Source organism: Excalfactoria chinensis, chromosome 14 (genome assembly GCF_039878825.1).
Source record: "Excalfactoria chinensis isolate bCotChi1 chromosome 14, bCotChi1.hap2, whole genome shotgun sequence".
Classification (NCBI taxonomy): Eukaryota; Metazoa; Chordata; class Aves; order Galliformes; family Phasianidae; genus Excalfactoria; species Excalfactoria chinensis.
In genome coordinates, this window is record NC_092838.1 from 13460618 (window position 1) to 13481714 (window position 21097).

A 21097-nucleotide genomic window follows, 5' to 3' on the forward strand; every position below is an offset into this window, starting at 1 on the left:
CCTGGATGCTATTTTTAAAGTATATCCTGATATACAACGGAAAATATTACACATCTGTCATTATCAAAGATCTTGTTTTGTATGTTGAGAGTCTTGAAATTTGAACAATTTTACTTTATGATTTAAAAATATACTTCAGTTCAAATTTCAGAGACTTATTTCCTTTCTTAAAAAACAAAAGTGTAAAAGAAGCTTTGTTATCCAGCTACCATGCATTCTGTAAGCTGGGAAACACTTGACTTGTAGCTTGGCTGAAATCTCCCAGAAACATAGGCTATGGTTTACAACAACATGAGTAAGATCATGTGTATTGTTACAAGTGAAATGCTATCTAGCTCACTACCTATACTACAGCGAATAACAAAAAACTAGCTTGTACCTAGGGAAGAGTTTGATTGTATAACTGTAATTCTCAATATTTAGCGCATCTTCTGACTCCAGAATCTCTTGAACTGACCATGATGTCTATGAGTTACATAGTCCATGATGTTCCATCTCGTGATGACTGCTCAGCTGAGTTAGCATTGTCTCTTCAGAAATCATCCAGACAATAGGAAAGTCAAAAAGTCAAAAGATCTTTATAAGCTGCAGTTAATGCTTGAAAATAATGGTGTTACAAATCCAGTTTAATTATTACTACTTATTGACTATTACTTATTCTCTCTTTTCTGTTCATCAGTTTTCACAAAGCCTGAAATAAAAATCTTTTTCTGAAAGTTTATTCTTCAATTCATTTGTCTAACCTTAACTCCAGCATCTATTTCAGCCAACTTCCGCTTAATTTTGCGGCAGAAAAATTCTTGCAAATCAGAGTGGTTAATTATGTTCAAAAGGGAAATTGTTTGGTGTTTGTTTCAGAAATGTTCTTCAAACTTGAGGAAAGTTCAGTGCTGTAGTATTTGAGGTTAGATCATACCTGGAGAATGTGTTCAGAATTGCACATGTTTATGTTTAGGGCAGCTGGCACTGGCCAGTAAAACTTGAATAATGTTCAATAAATGTTACTACTGGTGTTGAAAATTTAGTTTGGTAGTGTCTATATGACTAAGAATTGTTGAGGAAAAATTAAATTTTGTGGCAACCAAATGTTCATGCTTAAGTTTAGTAAAAATGAATATAAAAGCAGTATTTGTTCTTTGTAGGTACCTTTCATGGGCCTTGGATACAAACCAAGAAGAACGTGACAAAGGTAAAACAGTAGAAGTAGGTCGTGCCTATTTTGAAACTGAGAAGAAACACTTCACTATTCTAGATGCTCCTGGGCATAAGAGTTTTGTTCCAAATATGATTGGTGGAGCTTCTCAAGCTGATCTTGCAGTGCTGGTAAGGGCAAATTAGATTCTTCTATTTTGGATGTATTGTGGAATTAAGCTTTTGACTTATTTTGTTTACTCATTTAGTTGGCTAAAATAGCCAAAATTTGAAAATCTTAAGTCTTAATCTTTTGGAATAACTGAAGAACTTTTTTAAGTAGTTCACAATTGTTGTGTGGTTTTTATATACATAAGTGTAGAAACTGATGTATAATATTAAGGTTATACCAGTATATTTTCCAAGCTTTTATCAATTTTTTATTTATTTATTTATTTATTTTTTGACTACCCAAATTTATTTTGGATTAAGGTAATATTATCCATTGTCAGTTGTTCTACTGAGAAAACTATAGAGCCTCATTATTAAAATATGTACTCTTAATTAGGTTATTTCTGCAAGAAAAGGAGAGTTTGAAACTGGATTTGAAAAAGGTGGACAAACAAGAGAACATGCCATGTTAGCAAAAACAGCAGGTGTAAAACATTTAATAGTTCTTATTAATAAAATGGATGATCCAACTGTAAACTGGAGTAATGAAAGGTGAGTTTAACATAAAAAGTTCATTAAAAGATATCAAAGTAAGCTAATTTGTAAAGTAGGGTGAAAGCCTGCAGAATGATCTCATTAGCTGTCTACTTCATCTGTCCTGGTATCTTGGCCTGTACCTCTTGCATAAAAGTATATCTAGCATATGTTGCTGTTTATCCATCCATTAATTGGTCAGTGGTATAAATCTAGTTGTGTTTTATGAAGCAGAGGAATAAGGGAAATAGGCACTACTAAGTTGTACTTAGTACAACTTGGGGAGAAAATGCAATTCAGTCACTGAGCTTTATTAGTTTTGCTTCTTAAAAAAAATAAGGCTGATTTTGTTGTTAAGCACGGTATTATGTCATGTTTGAAAAATTCAAGTTTATCTCATTTCAACAGATACGAGGAATGTAAAGAGAAACTGGTGCCATTTTTGAAGAAAGTTGGCTTTAATCCCAAAAAAGATATTCATTTCATGCCCTGCTCAGGACTCACTGGAGCAAATCTTAAAGAACAGTCTGAATTTTGTCCTTGGTACATGTATGTATCTTAAATTCAATAGCTTGCACATTAGTTATGTTTCAATGGAAGTAAATACTACAATGAAAGCTGTAAGTATAGCTTGGCATATTACATCTGTGTTCTAGAATTATTGGTTGAAATACTTGAGGAACTATGATCGTAGCAGGAAGAATACAGAGCCTGTGTAATTAACTGAATATAAAAGCCATAGAAGGTTGAAGATGACAGATTCTTTGTGTTAGTATTAATTAATTTTTGGCTTCGTGGAATTAAGTGCCTTACTACTGTTTCAATTTCACTGATGCTGTATTGATCGCATTGCTAGGATGGGTAATTGTTTTGATGTGAAGTTCGCTTGAAACTATTATAATTAGTGACAAGCCACATCTACTGGATGTCATATTTTCAACTATTCCTCATAGCGGTTAAAACATATTAACAAAAATAATATTTGGAACTAGTTGGTATATCTAGCAAGATTGTCAAGGAATAATGTGTAGAACATGCTTAAGATATGTCATAACTACTTGCAATTCCTAGGTGTTAATGTGTTAGCTTGGTGTCACAGGTTATCTAGATTTACCTGTGCCTGTGACAGGGGCAGCCGCCCGTAGGGCCCCTGGCCCGGAAAGGAATGGGAAAAAAGAACAGCGGCAGCAATCTAAGGAGGAAAACTTATTTTACTAAATATGATATTGGAATACAAGGTAACACAATATAATATAATATGATTGAGGCTAGTAAATCGAACAAAACAGAGAGAGAGTCCCCGAAAACAGAGAGGTCTACTGTGAACTCTAGGCAACACGGCTGGAACGCTTCCCACTCCCTGACAGTCCGAGAGAGACTCTCCAGCCTGGGAGTGAGATTATACATGTCCTCCTCCTGTGAGTTATCTCTGGCCACGGCATCCTCTGGGATATGTAGTTTTCCTCCGAGAGCTGGGTACTTGAGACACTGCCATTCCACGGAACTGGAGCATGAAGATCCATACTGCACATGATGTTATGATGTGGAATATTGACAGCAACACCACAAAACCATGACACTTGGGTAATGTGAACACTAGTGATGGGATGTTATGATGGATACAGCAATCTGTTAGAGGGTACAGTGATTAACAATAATGTATGAAAACATTTCCCTTTGTGAGACTGCATTTATTCACTCTTGAGTATTTTTTTTAAATGCTTTTAGCGGATTACCATTTATTCCATATCTGGATAACTTGCCAAACTTCAACCGTTCAGCTGATGGACCAATCAGGCTGCCAATTGTGGATAAATATAAGGTACAAATTAAAATGATAGTATTGAAAATATAAGTGGTTTATTTTCAGAAAGCAGTAAACTGACTGTTGTTTTTTCTAAAGGGCATTGTTTTGTCTTTGATATGCTTCAGTTTCCAACTGTGAAATACTGAAAGAGGGGAATTAAATCACTAACATTAAGACTCTTAATCTGTAATGTTTCATGAGAATGGTTTCCAAAACTTCAAGTATTGCTGTGCTTTATAACTTCATAGGGTTAAGTAATTGTCCTTTCCTGGGTATGATAAAGCAGGCTCTTCAGGAGAAAAGTTTTTAGCTTTTATGTAATAATTTGTTTTCATGAAGGATATGGGCACTGTGGTCCTTGGAAAGCTGGAATCGGGCTCAATTTGCAAAGGACAACAGCTTGTGATGATGCCAAATAAGGTATAGTAAAGTTTAGATATTTGGAAAATGTTTCTACTCTGAAAACATCTTGATTCTTAAATATATTTATTTACTACAGAACATTTTCTATTCAGTTGAGAAGAAGTAAGCACTCAAGTAAAAACTGACATTCCTAGGTGTATATATGCATGCATGTATGCATGTCATTTATTTCCTTAGCATTCATAACTCACATTATATCTTCTTTGTAGACTAAATCACTGTGCTAGAAACCAACACAGTTTATTTGAACCGTTTCATGTTGCATTTACTAGAGGGCTCACAAAAAGACATAAGGATGGCTTTAGTTAAGAGTAGGTTGTGCAGGTAGGCTGCTGTTACTTAATGTAAAATTGCTATTTGGAATCATTGTTTTGCTTTGAAAAGAATGTAAAAATGAAGAATTTGAAGATATGGCTTGAGAGATAGAGAAGGCAAGTATAGTGTACTAAATTAATGATTGTGTTTGTTTCCCTTGGCTTCTTACAAAAAAAAAAGGAAATTTTGCTCTTAACTATTTGTCATCTTGAATTAGCTTGACGCTAGAAAATGTTTGCTAGAAAATGTATTGTATATTTGAGAATCAAGACATTTATAGCTAATTGAAAGCTGGTATTCTTAATCAAAATGTCAGCTTCCATAAGATTACTTAAGATTACTTAAGCTTTCTTAAGATCACTTAAGAGACAACAGCTTTTTATAAAACTACTGCTTGTTATTTTGGACTTGAGTAGGAGAAAATAAGAAATTATAAACACATTTAACCAAACTATTACAGAATTCTTATTCAGCAAATATCCAGTGTTCTTAATGACATTCTTCTTTTGCTAATTGCTTGGCAGTTAATGATTATTTAACCTAAGCTTCAGGAACATTTTTCTGAAAAAGCTCCTATATTTTATGTTAGCTAATAACACATAAAGATACACTGTAATTTTATTTCTGATTTTGCATAGAAAGATCAAGAAAATATATTTTAATTTCTTCGTAGAGTGTGTTTATGCATCTGTTCTTTGGAGAAGATGATAAAAATAAAAGCTTGTAGAATTCTGAGATTTGAAAGATTTCATGGATCACATTCTTCAAACTATTCCATTTGGAATGTAATGACTGTACAGCAGTGTAGATGCATTCACCTTAGTTGACAGTATGCATCTACTGTCCCTCTTGTATCTTAATAAATTTTAAGCTAATTTTACTTTGAGACATAGTGGATATTTTTTGAAATCTGCTTTCTTTTTATTGAAGATGCAATATAGAACTACATGAAATAAAACTTTTTTCAGTAAATACACTGCTTTGAATTCTAATAACTCGTCATTCAGATATTTTGTTTTCTGAAGCTTACAGAACTGATAACAAATTTAAATATAATTTCATTTATTGAAATCTCAGTATGTTGAAGTGATTTTGTACCAGTCTATAACACTGATAATAGAAAATTGCATTTTTTGCTTAAAGCACAACGTGGAAGTTCTTGGAATCCTTTCTGATGATGTAGAAACTGATTCAGTAGCCCCAGGTGAAAATCTAAAGATCAGACTGAAGGGAATTGAAGAGGAAGAGATTCTGCCAGGATTTATTCTCTGTGATTCCAACAACCTGTGTCATTCTGGACGCACGTTTGATGCCCAGGTAGAATAATTAACATTTGATTACCATGTAAGTGGGTAAACAGCATCAAAATATTTTGCCTGTTCCACCAAAGCTAATTTTTATCAGTTTTAAGTTTCATTTGAGACTTCTCATTTGTTATCGTATCTCTAAGCTGACAATAATGTGCATGCCTATTCTGATATCATCAGTGTGAATTTAAAAAATGTTGTTTTGAATGTAACTTCTCAGTTAAGTTTTATAACCTTGAAAGCAAGATCTTGTCAAAACAATTCTTCAGTTTCATACTTGCCTTTTTAGAAACAACTTAGTAATCTCAAAATCTTTATCTTACAAAGATGTTATGCTTGTGTGTTGAATAATGTTTTAATATAGTTCTCTCTTGAGTTGAAGAAAAGGATAAATTAATTTTTTCTTACAGATAGTGATAATAGAGCACAAATCCATTATCTGCCCGGGTTACAATGCTGTGCTGCACATCCACACCTGTATTGAAGAAGTTGAGATAACAGTAAGTTATGATATGAATCTAGTCAGTGTACTTACTGGGGTGAAGAGTAATCTGGAATAACTAATAAAGTTACAAAAATGGCTGTAGCTGTTAGCATAGATCTTATGAAAAGGGTGGTCAGTAATGATTATTTTATGCAGTAAGTCTTAAAAGAAATAACCAGTGTGTTAACATTCACAGATATTTTATTATTTCCTCTTTTGCAGGCCTTAATCTGCTTGGTGGACAAAAAAACAGGAGAAAAAAGTAAGACACGGCCCCGCTTTGTGAAACAAGATCAAGTATGCATTGCCCGTTTAAGGACGGCAGGAACTATCTGCCTTGAGACATTCAAAGATTTCCCTCAGATGGGTCGCTTTACCTTAAGAGATGAGGGTAAGGGTGCCACAAAAGTACAGTTATTTCAAATAGATTGTGCATGACAATGAAGCATTAGAATGCAGACATACAGTTGTAATTACTGTATCTGTGTAATGGCAGAAAGTAAATAAAAATAAATTGTTATTGGTTGAAGTTCTTGCTAGAATCAAGTAGTATGTTTTATGTTAGAGGAATAATTTACAGAAAGGTGCACTATTGAGACAAAAGGCAGGATTTGAAAAATCATGAGCAGAGTTTTCCTAACACATCCTGGAATGTCTACCCAGGATACAAATAACTATAGCATCTCTACTGAGAGACCAAGAAGATACAGGTGTTACCTTTAAAATCAATAGACAGATCTGGCTTTGCATTCTGCTTAACTGAATACAGAGCACGCTTTCCATGATCTATAATGTATTCCCTAATATGAAAACAGCAGCTTTTACTATTTCTATTTACTATTTTATTGTGCTTTTAAAATATACTGGTGCTTTCATCATACAATACAAATTTATTATGTGCATTATTCCTAGTACACTGGACAGCCTTTGTTTCTGGAGAAAGCTTTTCTTAAGAGATTATGCATATTTTTTTCCACAATATATGTAACTGCAATGTATGTCTCCTTGCTTTAGGTAAGACCATTGCAATTGGAAAAGTTCTGAAACTGGTTCCAGAGAAGGACTAAGCATTTTTCTCAATGACCCCCGCATAATACTGTGAGGAAAATCAACTCTACAAAAGCCTACTTCACACCGCCTTCTTATTTTCTGCCCATTTATAAACTTCTCCCCATATTTTGCAAAGACAAATTTCACAGCAAAGGTCCACATTATGTCAGCTTTCTCATATTGAGAGCTCTGCTATGCCACTGAATTTCCCCCCAAATTTTTTTTTCTCCCAAATTCTGCTTCCTTGGAAAGGTTCGGCAATAGCTTTGTAGTCATGTGGACATAATTGCCTATAATTATGAAATTCGAATGGATTTTTAATGTTTAATTTCCCCTGACATATAGAGAACTTTTTTTCTTTCCAGGCAGATAATTCAGAGTATGTGAGTGTGTGTGCACATGTTACAAAGATGACTACCATGTTAATAAAAACTATTCAATTTGAAATCTTTTTCAGTATTTGAATTGCTTTTGAATAATGTTTTTTATCCAGACAGTTGCATTAGCTTTTTAACCATCCAGTAACGTAGATATTTGGTTACTTGGATTTTTCTAAACTTCTCAGCCTCCCACATGCACAGTTTTAAATGAGGTAATTAGGCACTTGACCAAGTTTGTAATTATAAAGAATTCATTTTTCCCCTTTCCTTTGCTCAGTGCACCCTTAAAATTAAAAATATTTGTGCTAATGTGGCACTTTCTTTAGTTTTACATTTTATGTTTTCAGCGAACTTAAGTTGACTTAACATCACTATTAGATACAGTCAATTTTGCAGAATAGAACTACATATTGTCTTCATAAAAAATCAGCATTTTAAAATTCTTATCTGCAGAGAATTCCAACAACCAGTAAATCAGTGAAATTGCAGAAATAAAAATTGGTGGCAATAGTGCCTACTGTTATTTGCAAGAGCTGCATTCTTGTGGGAAAACTGGGCCAATTAAAATGTGCCAGTTACGTAAGTTATTCAGTTTGTCTGGTCTTTAATTTACAGGGTTGGATAATCCTTGCTGTTTTACAATTCAGCTGGAGGGAGGAAGACTACTTAAGTTGCCAGGAGTTTGCACGTACTGAAATATGGGAGAATCAGAATCAATCTTGGTCTGTAAATTTTTTGCATATAAAAAAGCAGAGTAAGCTCATGAGGACCAGTGACATTTTTTTCTTGGGAAAGTGAGGCTGGTTCAGTGTAAATCTTACTCTCAGTGCAGCTTGAAGGAACTGCAGAATTAAACCCTATTTAGCTGCACTCTTAAAGTGGACTGTCTACAATTGCTATCCTGATTCCAATGATAAGGATGAAGGCTATCTGATTTTTCAATTTTCCAGAGTATTAGTAGGAAGTAGTAAAAAGGTACATTCAGAGCTTCTTCAGAAGGCCTTGAACACTTTCAGTTGTAATTGTGGTGAGCCCACCCCATTTCCCAAAAGTTCACAGTTAAGGGACGTATTTGAATTTATAGAACTCAGAACTGAAACAGATTTACCCTTTTTGGGTTTTTTGGTTTGGGGTTTTTTGTTTTTAATTGTTTTTTTGTTTTGTTTTTGTTTCTTTGCAACTGTGGAATTCTCACTCATTTCACTTAGATCTACATTGTATGGACAGAAGTTATTGTCCTTCAGTTTCATATGAGTACCCTTGTAGCTACCGTAATGCATGGAATTGAAATAAATTTTATTATGTCTGCAAATCTCTGGGCGCTTTTTTTTTTGTTTGTTTGTTTGTTTTGGGTTTTTTTTGGTAGATCAGAGTTAAAAAAGTACGTTCCCCCCCCCCCACTAAATGCACAAAAGCTGTAATTCCTTATCTCTTAGACTAATGAAGAAATTAAAAGCCAATGAAAATGACTCTTGTTCTTATTTTGGATTAATTTAAGAGTTCTACAAGTCTTGTATTCCTTTCTTGAAGCAAGCTTGTGAATTTAAAATTTGCTGCTGTTTGTGGAGAACATGTAATTCCTAAATTGCTAGAACTCTTATTTGCTGTTAAGTTGCTGAAATGCATTTCAAGACTATGTGATGCCTCAGTGGAATTTTTCTCTTTACTGTAAACTTAATGAGGATTTCTAAAACTTCATTATACTGGGACTGGAGTTTGTATTTATTATCAAAATGAAAAATTATCTGGTGGGTTGAAATGCCAGTAGATAGCATCTCTTAGCATTTCCATAACTCATCTAGTGCACTTGATTACCACACATCACTGCACCTGGAAAAGGAAATTAAATTATTTCAAGTTCATTAACAGAATCTGCACTTTGCAGTTTGATTTACTATTCTGTGTTAGGTTTATATTTTTGAGTATAAAACACATTGATATGAAAATATATAGATCTACAAAAATTGCCTGCATCTTAAATAGAGGATCTAAGAATACTTTATATACTGTGTGTATATATATATGTACAGTACATGTATATACATACAGTATATTATATTGAGTAATTACAGATTCAGATTTTTTCATTATACCTCCATTCTAGACTTAATAGACTCATCTTTTACAATGGTTGAGTTGAGCAGGATCCAGATGAAAGGTGCAGCTTAGTTTGAAATATTTGCTAGATACTGATTCTCTGATGTGGTTTTTTTTTTTGTTTTGGTTTTTAATTACCATTCTGGACACTTTATCAAAATGTGATGCTCTGCTTTAAAGGTGGAAAAAGAAACAACAAAAAAAAGTTGGACTGAAGCTACAGGGAACCCTAGGACTACTAGCACTGCAGCTGTGCTTATTATCTATGATACCAGCAGAGTATTTCTGGGTCCTGGGCTGTAACTTATACCAGCAAAACTGTGAAGTTTCTGCAGGAAGGAAGGAAGGATTTGAGTTTTTTCCCCCAGTCTAATTGCATTTGTATACAATAATTGTGCCTTTGTACGCAGTGTAGTACTCATCAGGATTTCATCTATTTTCCCTCGTTATTGGCCAAAGTTTATGGTATAGATATGGTTTCGGTGTACAGCCATGATGTAAGTTACAAAAGCAAACAGTGACAGTGTGAATTAAGACCCTGTATGTCATTTAAATGAAAGTCTTGATATATGTAACAATTACTAAATTTTGAAGTGTGCAGCTGTACTAACTAACCTGCAACATGAAAACTATTTGTTTCTACAACTTGCAAGAAGTAAGGGACGCTAAATGGAGCGATGAGCACAGCAATCAGTTGACTAGCATGGCCATAGCCCATCTGCCTGAAATCATTCCAAATACCTGGTCATCTTTGCAGACAATTGGGAACTAATATACAAACGTGTAATGGTACTGGTTTCCAGGGACACTTGTTCCGGTAGTAAACTGTATTCTTAAACAGTAAGCTATTGATGATGGTATAATAGTGTTGTAAGAAAAATGGATGCTCTAAAGAGGTTTATCCATGGAGATATTTGTTGATTGTGAACTTCATGCCTCTATACAAATGTTTTTCATGGCATAAAGGCCCAGCAGATTGCTCAATAAAGGTCCTCTGGTTTAACCTAATTATGGTACTAGTCCATACGAACTTTTAATTATGAGAAATGTATTTTTATGAGTGTTTATTAATGAATATTGCTTAAGAAAAAAAATGATTGTTTCCATTGTCCCAAGTATTTAATTCTGTATTACTCTGGCCTTTTTGTTCTTAATGCAAAATGATCAAATGATGATGTTAAAGCAGATGAAATATACTCCAGAAAAGACTGTCTTCTTCCAGAACTAAAACTTAAAGGCTCTTAGTTATTCTGCTGTTTTTGTATGCCCTGCAGAGGACTTGCTAAAGAAAAATATACCAACAAAACTGGAGTTACTACTGAAGATTTTATATTGTGGACCTGTTTATTTCCTTGTGTTTATTTTAACACACAGTAGCTGTAACAAAATGTTTCTTTTCCTTTGAAGAAATGCTAGAAAGTAGTCTAGTCTTAATATAAAATGGAAATTTATGTTAACAGAAGTGAAATCTGTTGTGCATATATGTGTCTTCTAATAAATAACACTTAGGCTTTCATCAGCTTTCCTTCCCAGAAAGTCTCAACTTCCACTCTAAGCTGGATTTTTTCTACATCTCACTTCACTTAACTATACAGCCACCCCAAAAAAAAAATCTAAGAAAAGTAAGAGAAGATAGACAAACTGTTGGATGAAAAGAATCTACTTGAGACTGAGCAATTGTCATTTGTTAGGCCTGTAAGAACTGCTGATAGGCAAAGGACTGTAACAAAAAAAAAAAGCTTGCGTCATGAAGATAGGTGCCTCTCTTCTCCTGAAACAGTAGTTCATTAGTAACTTATCCATGGCATCCATCTAGCTGGCAGTTAATAAAATTAGAACTAGATGCTTACACTAGGATTGCAAAGAAACACAATCTAAAGAACACTGAACTCCAGAAGGAGCAGGGGGATCCTCTTTTTAAGTCTCTATAAAGTGTATTTGCTCTTGGGTTTGTTTGGTGGTTGTTTGTTTTGTTTAATTATTACTATTTTTTAAATCTCTGTATTCTTTGTGCTGCTTATGATGCAAAAAGTTTAATTTATAAAGTGAGATCTGGGATTTTTACATCTGCCATCTGATGAGCTAGAGGAACATAAGCCTGGTATTGGAAATTTTGGAATGCACAGTAGAAGAGTAATCTTAGATCTCAAAGATCTTACAGCAGAAATAATTGCTGCTTATACATCCCCTTTGCCAGGACAAGAGAAAACGGTCCTACTAAGTTGGTTAAGCCATATCTTCTGACGTTTAGTCACACCAGACTTAAAAAGTTGTGGAAAAAATGTGTTTGGATGAGATTGATGTGTAAGAAATGTTCATTTGAGTCATTAATAATAGTAACTCAAAATAACTGACTAATAATAGTCCCTTTAATTTATCTTAATGCTATGTTAACTCAGTACAGTCAGGCTTCAAACACACTACATTCACCTCTTATGACAGTAGTCCATCTTATTTTCAGAGATTTCCAAGGCATCTTTTTATTTTAACAACACACAAAAAATACATTGATGTTTTATTAAAACAGCAGCTAAAAAATTTGCAAGGCCTGTGCTGAGATAGGAGGAAAGGGTAATATAATCATCAGATTATAAAACAACACTGCTAGCATCTTAATATGCATAAATAATAGCAACGCTGAAAGAACATCTTCCTGATTACATACTTTCCAATAACTTCTCTAATCAATACTTCATACAACAACTTCACAGCAGCAAAGGATAGATTTTATTTTTCCTGACCATTTATATTACTTGCTCAAAAATCACACAATAGAAAGGTTAAAGTTTACATTTTCCGGGACTTTTTTTCAGTAGTATCAATCAGTATATGACTTACCTACAGCAACTTACACTGAGTCAAATATTGTGCAATCCTCTACTTTCTGTATGCTTGTACTGCTTACAAACAGTGAAGGTGCAACTAAGTAATGCTGAAGCTGCTACCAAAGGTTGTCACCAAGGCTGGGGGAGCCTTGAAGCCACTGTGAATGCTACCAGCAGAGTGAAAACATTATTACATAAAGGAGATTTTCCTGACAAGGGTATTTTAATTCTTTTCTCTGTGTACCAGCACACTGAACATGTAGAAAATTATGCTGGATGATACATGAAGGAATAAAGCCATAACCAAAAAGGCAAAAAACTGGCAAAAATATAGAAAAGAGTGACTAAGACTCGTTATTTCAATATGTATAACCAGTGGCTACACATTAGCCAGGTGGCAGCTTACTTCTGTGATGAATTCGGAGCTCCAATGCTGCCAGGACACACACAGCACCCTGAGAATAAGGTGAAAACAGCTCCAGGGGTAGACTTAATGTCATCGCAGTGTACTTGAAAAGGGTGGAACTAGGTGGCATGAGCATTCCACAGCTAAGCTGTTTCCATGTAGTCAGTCAATACATTTCTAAACTGGAAAGGAGATGCAGCAGTTCTGCCTTTACTGTTCACAAATAAGTGGTTTTGTGTGTGATAGTCAATGGTGGCCTCAGCTGCAGTGACCAGGAAATAGTGGAATTTGAGATGCTGAGAGGTGTGAGGAAGATGTGTAGCAGAGAACAGACCCTGGACTTCATTTTGGCACCCAGGATGTGGGGTCCCATTGGAGGCAGCTCCGAAAAGCAAAGGAGCTCAAGAGAAGCTGGCAGTCGAGCTGTGAAAACAACCTCTTCAAACCGTAATGGAAGCACCTACTCACATTGGAAAACAAGCAAATCTATCAAGAGATTAGCTTGGCTAAACAGGGACCTTATAGCAGCACTCCAGTGCAAAAGGTCAGTAACGCAGGAGGAAAAGTCAAGGACAGGCTGCAGTGAAGGAATCTAGAAACGTTGCTCAGGCATGCAGGCATTACCACGGGAGAAAAGCTCAGCTAGAGTTAAAGGTAACAGCTTCTAATTCTGTGAAAGGAAACTGAGGAAGGTTCCAGGGACTGGAGAGCAGCGAGTGTTCCACCCACCTTCAAATATACACCAAGAGGGCAATCCAGGAGGAACAGAACAGTAGGTTCTGAAATAAAGATAACGACCACTCACAAGCAGCATCCCATCACCCTGCGTTCCGGATTAGCAGCTGAAGAAACACCGCCCACACCCGCCCCGCCTCCGCCACGGAACGCCATTGCTTGCGGAAGGGGCGGGCAGGCCACAGTCGTGACCCGGAAGGCGGCAGCACGCAGGCGCGGCGGTCGCACGTGTGCTAGCGGAGCCATGGCGAAGGGGCAGCCGAAGCTGGCGCGCGGGCAGGTGCGGGAGGAGTGCGCTCTGTTCTGTTCCATTCTGTTCCGTTTTGTTCTATTCCGGCTGTTACTGTCGTTGCAGGTGAGGAAGGCGGTGGAGGCTCTCTTGGCTTTCGCGAGAAGCAAGTCTAAGGGAGACGCGCTGCTTCTTAACGAGAACGAGAGCGTGCACCTCCTGGTGACGGTCTGGAAGATCCCACGCGCGGCTCAAGTAATCAAAATGTAAGAAACGCGCCTTCCGGAGGCTGCGGAAGCGCTCGTGTCGTTTGGCTCGGGAAGGAGCGCTGCGCAGGTTGTGGGCTGGGAGGATCTGAGCATCGCGGCCCCATCCTGACACCCCCGGGCCGACCCCGAGCGCTGCCTGACCGCAGCAGCGTAGTCCTAGTCCTGCAGAACGCTTTCGCCTCCTTTCTTGTTCTTTCTTTCTTTCTTTCGTGTTCTTGTAGACCGCTGCCACATGCGATTCGAGCAGAAACAGCTGAGGTGTGTCTGTTCACAAAAGACGAACCGGATCTGACTGCAGAGCAGACGGAAAGTCTTTACAGGAAACTTCTAACCCAGAATGGGATCACAAGTGTTAGCCAGGTCAGAGAGATGATGCAGCACAGGATCACTGTGTTGTTCTTGTACCAGCCAAAAGGGAATTTTCTGCTATTTATTATTCTAAAATCAATGGTTTCATGTTAATCTCACAGAAGATTTTTCTGAGTATTCAAACTGTTCACTTTTCAAACTACAGATTTTATTCAGAATAACTTAGATCCATAGCACTCAGGTATAGTTGTTAGATAAATGCTCAGTATTGGATTAGAACTTTTTCAGTTTTACTTACCATGCAAGATATTCAAGCCCTTTTCAGCTGGATTGATTCACTTATGCAACCCACAATAAAGTAGGAAAATATTTTCTATCGCTGTATTTGTCTGTTTAGACGTCGCTGTGTGCTCTAGTTTTGTTTAGCGATACTGTGCAAGGAATCTGTCTCTGTTCTATTGATTGTACTTTAAAGCATGTCTTAACTAACAGTTATTCAAGTTAATTATGTGCAGTTACAAGAAGTATCTGATGCTGTGTTTGTGTGTTTTCAACAGTGGGGACTAAGCTGTTATTTTTTGTTGTAGGTCATCTCCTACAAAACTTTAAAAAAAGAGTACAAACCCTTTGAAGCAAAGCGTCGCCTCCTGAACAGATTTGATCTCTTTCTGTCTGATGACCGAATCAGAAGGCTCTTGCCCTCGCATCTGGGAAAACACTTCTATGAAAAGAAAAAGTTGGTTCTAAAATTCTGTATATACGCTTTGAATTATTATTTTGTTAAAGATTGGATTTTGATTTAGCAAACCGAAGATTTGCTAGTTTGCTTGGTTTGTTTGTTTGTTTTAATTTTTTTAACTTTTATTCCCTCTGCTTCTTTCTTTTTAGGGCACCTTTAGCTGTAAACTTGAAAGCCAAAAATCTTGCTAAGGAGCTACAAAAGCATGTTCAGGGTACCGTACTACCAGTTAACAACAAGGGGTGCTGTTAGTAAGTATGAACAGCTTAATACTGTGCGTGAAGAGCTGTTAAACCTTAACTTGTAGGAATTCTGAGTTGTTTCACCCAGTTGTACAGTTATACAGTCAATAGTTAAACAGATGTTTTGTGTGAAAGATTATCATTATAGAAAGATAATCTAAGATAAATGGAAAATGCTCACCAATGTTGAAGGTTCGCAGTAAACTCCACAAAGGAGAGATCTCCAGAGAAAAGAGATCCTGCCTTAGTGGCAGTCAGCCCTTAAATGAGATCTGGGAGAGGTGAAGCCATGCTCTACCCCTTCTGGTAGCACAACTGAATTACCTTCATGAAGTTCAGGCTGTGATTAACAGTTTCCCATACACCCATTAATAATGGGTGAATTATTAATTAATTTTATTAATTATTATTATTAATAATGGGTGAAGGGTGAGCATTCTAGGTATGGGTCATCTTGAACCTTAAGTTGTATAAAGAGAATAGTAATTCTGCTTAATAAGAAATCATTCTGTGAAGTTTTGTTTGTTTTTTTCTGTATAGCTAAGGAATTTCTAGGCAACTATCACTGACAAATAGCATATACAGTCTTAAAAAATTTAATAATGATAATTGCTGTTTAATTCACTGAAAACTCCTCCAAAATATTGTACAAAAATTTTTTCATATATTGTGCATCTAAAATGATCCAAACCTAAGTTACCTTGGCAATATAAGGCAGGGGTTACATTTCATAATGTAAAAAAAACTTAATACATGTAGCTGCTGTGACTTGCTACAAAAGGATTCTTTAGTAGTTAGCCATCCTGTGTGAAGGCTAAGGTAATTGCAGATAAGTTGGCTTTTTTTGTTTTTGGGTGTACTTAAGAGCAAATACATTAGTGGTTTTACTTGCCCATCTATAAATATTACTCTTTTCTACTTCCAGTACAACACGTATAGGCCACACTGGAATGAAAGCTGATGAGATACTAGAAAATATCATTGCAGCAGCTGAGGTGATTGCTAGGAAGTTACCACAGGTACTGTGAATTCATTGCATTGAATTAGGAACAATGTAGCTGGAAGCCATGGTAGTTCTTACATGACAGACACTGTTTTATGTTTGCAGAATTGGAGAAATGTGAAAGTTCTTCACCTCAAGACGCTTAAATCAGTTGCACTTCCAATTTTTACTGCACGGATCTCCAGCTTAGATGAGCTTGACAAAGAGCCAAATGTCAATAAAAAGCAAGGAGAGGTAACAATTAAAAAAATATTAAAATTTTCCATAAACATATGTTGGAGCCACTAGTTCTTTGGCAGTATAGACCTGATGTGTTGGGTTACAAATATGAACAGCAGCTTAGAGGCAAGTATGGCTACAAATGAGTCGGGCACTCCTGACTATGAGCATATCCAAGACGCAGTAGCTAGAAATCATTGAAACTCCTCCAACAGGTTATAAACCAAATTGGAAATAGGCTAGGAGTTTCTAGTCTTGAACTGTAAACTCAACTGAGATTGATTCTCAGAACTTTTGCTTGAATTCATATTTGTTTATTCATATTTGCTTACAGAAATGACATTCATTAACATATACATGAATTGAGACTGTGTGTTCGTTGTGGCATGTGAATAATTCCCACTCTTAGATACTTGTATCTTATTTTGCAGAGGATGAGTAGGGAGAACTTAATCTACATTAAAAAATAAAAATAGCTATTCCTTTATACTGAGTTCTGCCTATTACGTTCCAGTTTCTAAAACAAGTTGGTAGCACAAATATACATCTTAAAGACTGTAATCTTTATGGTAATATCATTTATTTATGAACTTCCTCAATGCTGAAAGTAACACATCATTTTTCATATTTTACTTATGGTTGACCAGCCCAGGTCTATCGAACAACATTTCAGTTTGTTTCTAGACTGTCTTAGTTTTAGATATATTAAAACAATTCTTATATGTTTTAGAAATGTTATGGGGATTTGTCTGAGTTGTACTTCAAATTAATTCTAGAAGGAAAAGAAAAAGAAATTAGAGAAGACAGCTAAAAAGATGAATTCTAATCAAGATTCCATGACAACTAAAAATAAGGCTGCTGCTGCTACCCGAGAGCTTGTGATAAAGGAAAAAGTAGTCCAGGAACCAGAGGAATGTGCTGATGATGAAGAAATTCCACAACTGGTGCCTCTGCAAATAACCAGCCTAGCTGAGGTAAAGATTATTGTGAGTTTATCAACATTATTGAACATTTCAATTAAAACTAAATATTTTAAACCATGTAAATAATTTGTCGCCAGAGGAACAGTGTGTTTTAACACACTTCAAATGAACTATATTTTCTTAAAAAAATAACATGAAAGTGAGAGCTGAGTTAATGGGGGGAGGAGGGGGTGCTTTGTTTGTTTTTATTTCCTCTTACTAAGAAAGCCAGTGTTTGCCTCTTGGTCTTTTCCTGAATAGCAGCCATTTTGCTTAGCTTACCTAACAGGTCTTAAGACAGAAGAAATGTTAAAAATGAGGGAAGAGGAGCTTGATCCTTTAAGAAATTAAATCAATAATTTACTTGATTAATTCAAAATTTCTTGTAATTTTTTTTTATTATATCGTCTATCTGTAGTGAAGAACTTGAAAAACACATAACAGGTTCTCTAGAATAGTAATGTGCAACGTTAATGGTCACACGTCGAGAGCAGCTTGCAGTGAAACAGTGTACATATTTACTGTTGTGAATATTGGAGGTAATGAGGACTGTACCTCTAACATGTCTGGAAAAAAGCCAGACTTGCATTTCTTGTGTCTAAGAAATACCCACTGGAAAGAAAATGAATGAATAAAACTTTAAGGCTTCTAAATTTAACTCAGTTAAATTACGTTTATGATTGGAGCATAGCCTTAATAGGTATCTGTTCAGGGATGTCTGAACAGATGTCTGTGCTACTGTGATTATATACAGCCCCAACAAAAAAAAAATATTGTTTGCTTCAAGCTGTTGTCATGCAGCTGGCCTAGATCAGTTCATGTGATGTGACTGCCAGAGCCCTGGGATGGTTGCAGCTGAAGTTGAGTTGAATGGATTGTTCTGATGATAGCAGATCTTATATGAGGGTCATTTGGGAATATCTGATGATCTCTAGGGAGTGCTATGCCTGGTGCACACACAAAGTACAGACAGCTTGTGTACATGGCTGGATTTTGAATAAGGTCTGTGCCTATCAAATCTAATAAGCCTAGACATGTAGCAGGCTTATTGTGATTTCAGTTCTGCCAGCAAAGTAGTTCAGTGACTTGGTTAGCCAAGAGAGTGAACATCCTTGTATCTGTTCAATCTATTTACTTTGTAACTATTTTTATATTTCATATTTTTATATTAACACAGATCTAATTCCATGTTTTGCTTTCTACTTCTGGCAAGATGCATGAGCAGATCATTTGGGCTAAGGAACTGTGTAATTGCTAGAAAGCATTTGTCCCTTATAATGGCTTTTTTTAATCTCTCTTCAAAAACAGTAAAAATGTTTGTTATTTGAAAGGGTAATTTTTTTTTTTTTGTTTTCCTGAATGTCTTAATTACAGAAAGTGGAACCAAGCCAAAGTCCAGAAAGAGGTGACAATCTGGGCAATAAAACAAAAGCAATACTCGGTAAGAGAAAGAAACAATTTCTTGCTCCAGAAACTTCAAAACAGAAGGTTATAGAAGAGCAGGTGGACCTGCAGATATCAAAAAAACAAAAAAAAAACACGCCGCTCAGCATGGCAAAGGAAGAAATAAAAGAGATGGATAAGACTCCTAAAAAGCCTGAAGCAAAGTCTTTTGCTACACACAATGCTGGCAAACTAGTACAGTCATCCAAGAAATCTTCCAAAACACCAAAGCAAACAGCCAAGAAAGTATGCAGACCACAGTCATCATGAATGTTGTCTACTGTAACGTTCTGTGCAGTTATTCATTGCTGTCTTTTCATGAATGTAACATGCCTTCTTAAGAAAAGCTGACCCTAAGAGCTTTTTTTTTAATTTGTCTCCTTCTAATGTAAGAACAAATAAACATTATTTTAGTTAGCTGTATTTGCTACCTTAAGTCTTTTCCATCTCTTAAAAAAAAAAAAAAAAGATCCAGCTGTATCTTTCAATAGAAATCTTTTGGTTTCTAGACTTTGTATTGGAGCAACATTATTTTTAAAGGATGTCTCACTTAAGTTCAGCCGCATAATGGCTCAGTTATATTCTTGTTCTTATTGCACAACCACGGTTTACATGAGCTTTTTCCTCCTACCTGACTTTCACATTCTCTGTATTTTTTTAGAGTTAATGCACAGGGATTTCCTTGTTCCCTGAACTCCACGTTCGTGTAGCAGATGTCTGTGCTTGTGATTTTCATTATTGTGGTCTTACCTGTTAAAACCGCAAACATTAATTTCTTAAATTACTATATCTTCTTTAAACCCTCTGGCTTGTCTTTCTCTGTAATTCCTACATACTGTTAAAGTGTTCTGTTTAACTTGGGTTTCTTCTATGCTGTTCTTCACATTTAAGAAGACAAAACTGCTTCTTTTCCCTTAGCCTCATACAACAAACATGACTTTACTTGAAAGAGAATCAGTTTTGTCTTGTATGGGAAACTGTTTATCGCAGCCTGAACCTCTGATTGACCACCTGAGGCAAGCAATGAGTCAGTTGTGGAAGCACAGGTAAAAGGTAATTCGCTCCACCCCTCACAGATCTTACTTAAAGACAAGGCAGGATCTCTTTCTCTGGAGATTGCTCCTTTGTGGAGTTTACTGTGAGCCTCCAACATCAATAAGTGTTTTCCATTTATCATAGATAATCTTTCTATCTCAATAATCTTTCATACAAAACATCTTGTTTAACCTCTGTTTATCTGTCAACTGTACATTTGGTGAGCCAGGCTGGCCAAACAGACATGTCTCTTTTGTGGGGTATCTATAAATGGAGATAGAACATCACCCCCTTAGAAAAAATGATTCCTAGGCAGATCCTAGGGTTTATGGGTTCTTATTATTAACTGGCCGCTATAGTTGAATAGTAAGGTCCCCTGCGGGTTATGGAGAACACAGGTTACATGCTTTCACCTAAGACAAAAACTTAGGTACACTTCTTAGAATTCATTCACTATAAATAGATATATTTTTCTAGTACTTCAGTAACTCTTATCTTTGTTTTACTTATTTGCTTTGCATTGTATTTCAATACCATGTGTTTTGTTTGATGTTGCAAGAAATAACAATCTGTTACTGAGGCTTAGTAAACAGACTAACTGGTTTAATCTTATTTATTTTTTTTCCTTTTGTCAGCTTGTCTTTCTATGGGTACCTTTTATTAAATAGTGTTGGTAACAGGCACTTATCGCATCACAGTGATAAGTGAACCAAGTGCTATCATTGAAATAGAGAGCCTGTGGTCTTACTACAGTAAACTGATTGCACTCATGGTCACTGTTATCCTCACTGGCATTATTGCAGCAAAGATGTAGAAGCTGCTCGTGCTCCTAAGCATGTGGATCTCTCCCCTGGTTTGGTATTTGTGCTTATACTAAGTGGCTGCATACTATTAAGCAAATGTTAGAAAAGCCTCCTGAGATCATGTGCAGGAAAGCCTATGCTTGTATGTAGTTCTTTTACTTGAGTGTTAGAAGGTGGAA

The 21097-nt window shown here is 35.9% G+C and overlaps 2 protein-coding genes and 1 long non-coding RNA gene across 3 annotated transcripts in view; 2 read left to right on the top strand and 1 right to left on the bottom strand.

Moving 5' to 3' along the window:
• GSPT1 (G1 to S phase transition 1) overlaps nt 1-8907 on the top strand; it is a 23804-nt gene extending 14897 nt beyond the window's left edge. The window contains exons 7-15 of the mRNA XM_072348813.1: nt 1143-1323; nt 1700-1854; nt 2245-2385; nt 3565-3658; nt 3983-4063; nt 5525-5698; nt 6099-6188; nt 6395-6563; nt 7187-8907. Of these exons, the coding sequence (XP_072204914.1) occupies nt 1143-1323; nt 1700-1854; nt 2245-2385; nt 3565-3658; nt 3983-4063; nt 5525-5698; nt 6099-6188; nt 6395-6563; nt 7187-7239 (1138 nt within the window). The 3' untranslated portion in view covers nt 7240-8907. The remainder of the gene's footprint in view (nt 1-1142; nt 1324-1699; nt 1855-2244; nt 2386-3564; nt 3659-3982; nt 4064-5524; nt 5699-6098; nt 6189-6394; nt 6564-7186) is intronic.
• LOC140258496 (uncharacterized) lies at nt 3336-13794 on the bottom strand. Its single transcript, XR_011905264.1, has 3 exons — nt 13660-13794; nt 6097-6163; nt 3336-3465 (listed from the first exon to the last, which is right to left on the bottom strand). It is a non-coding gene; the product is annotated as an uncharacterized lncRNA (long non-coding RNA).
• Nucleotides 13738-19503, top strand: RSL1D1 (ribosomal L1 domain containing 1). Its single transcript, XM_072348814.1, has 9 exons — nt 13738-13945; nt 14021-14160; nt 14385-14523; nt 15060-15208; nt 15361-15462; nt 16379-16472; nt 16562-16690; nt 17452-17649; nt 19012-19503. Exons 1-9 carry the CDS (start codon nt 13910-13912, stop codon nt 19348-19350), a joined length of 1326 nt encoding a protein of 441 aa, XP_072204915.1. The 5' UTR covers nt 13738-13909; the 3' UTR covers nt 19351-19503.
• Nucleotides 19504-21097: the final 1594 nt, after the last annotated feature.

Coding starts and splice junctions, on each gene's coding strand:
- RSL1D1 (XM_072348814.1), top strand. CDS start 13,910: ATGGCGAAGGGGCAGCCGAAGCTGGCGCGCGGGCAG. Junction 13,946..14,020: donor CGAAGCTGGCGCGCGGGCAG/GTGCGGGAGGAG, acceptor CTGTCGTTGCAG/GTGAGGAAGGCGGTGGAGGC. Junction 14,161..14,384: donor GCGGCTCAAGTAATCAAAAT/GTAAGAAACGCG, acceptor GTGTTCTTGTAG/ACCGCTGCCACATGCGATTC.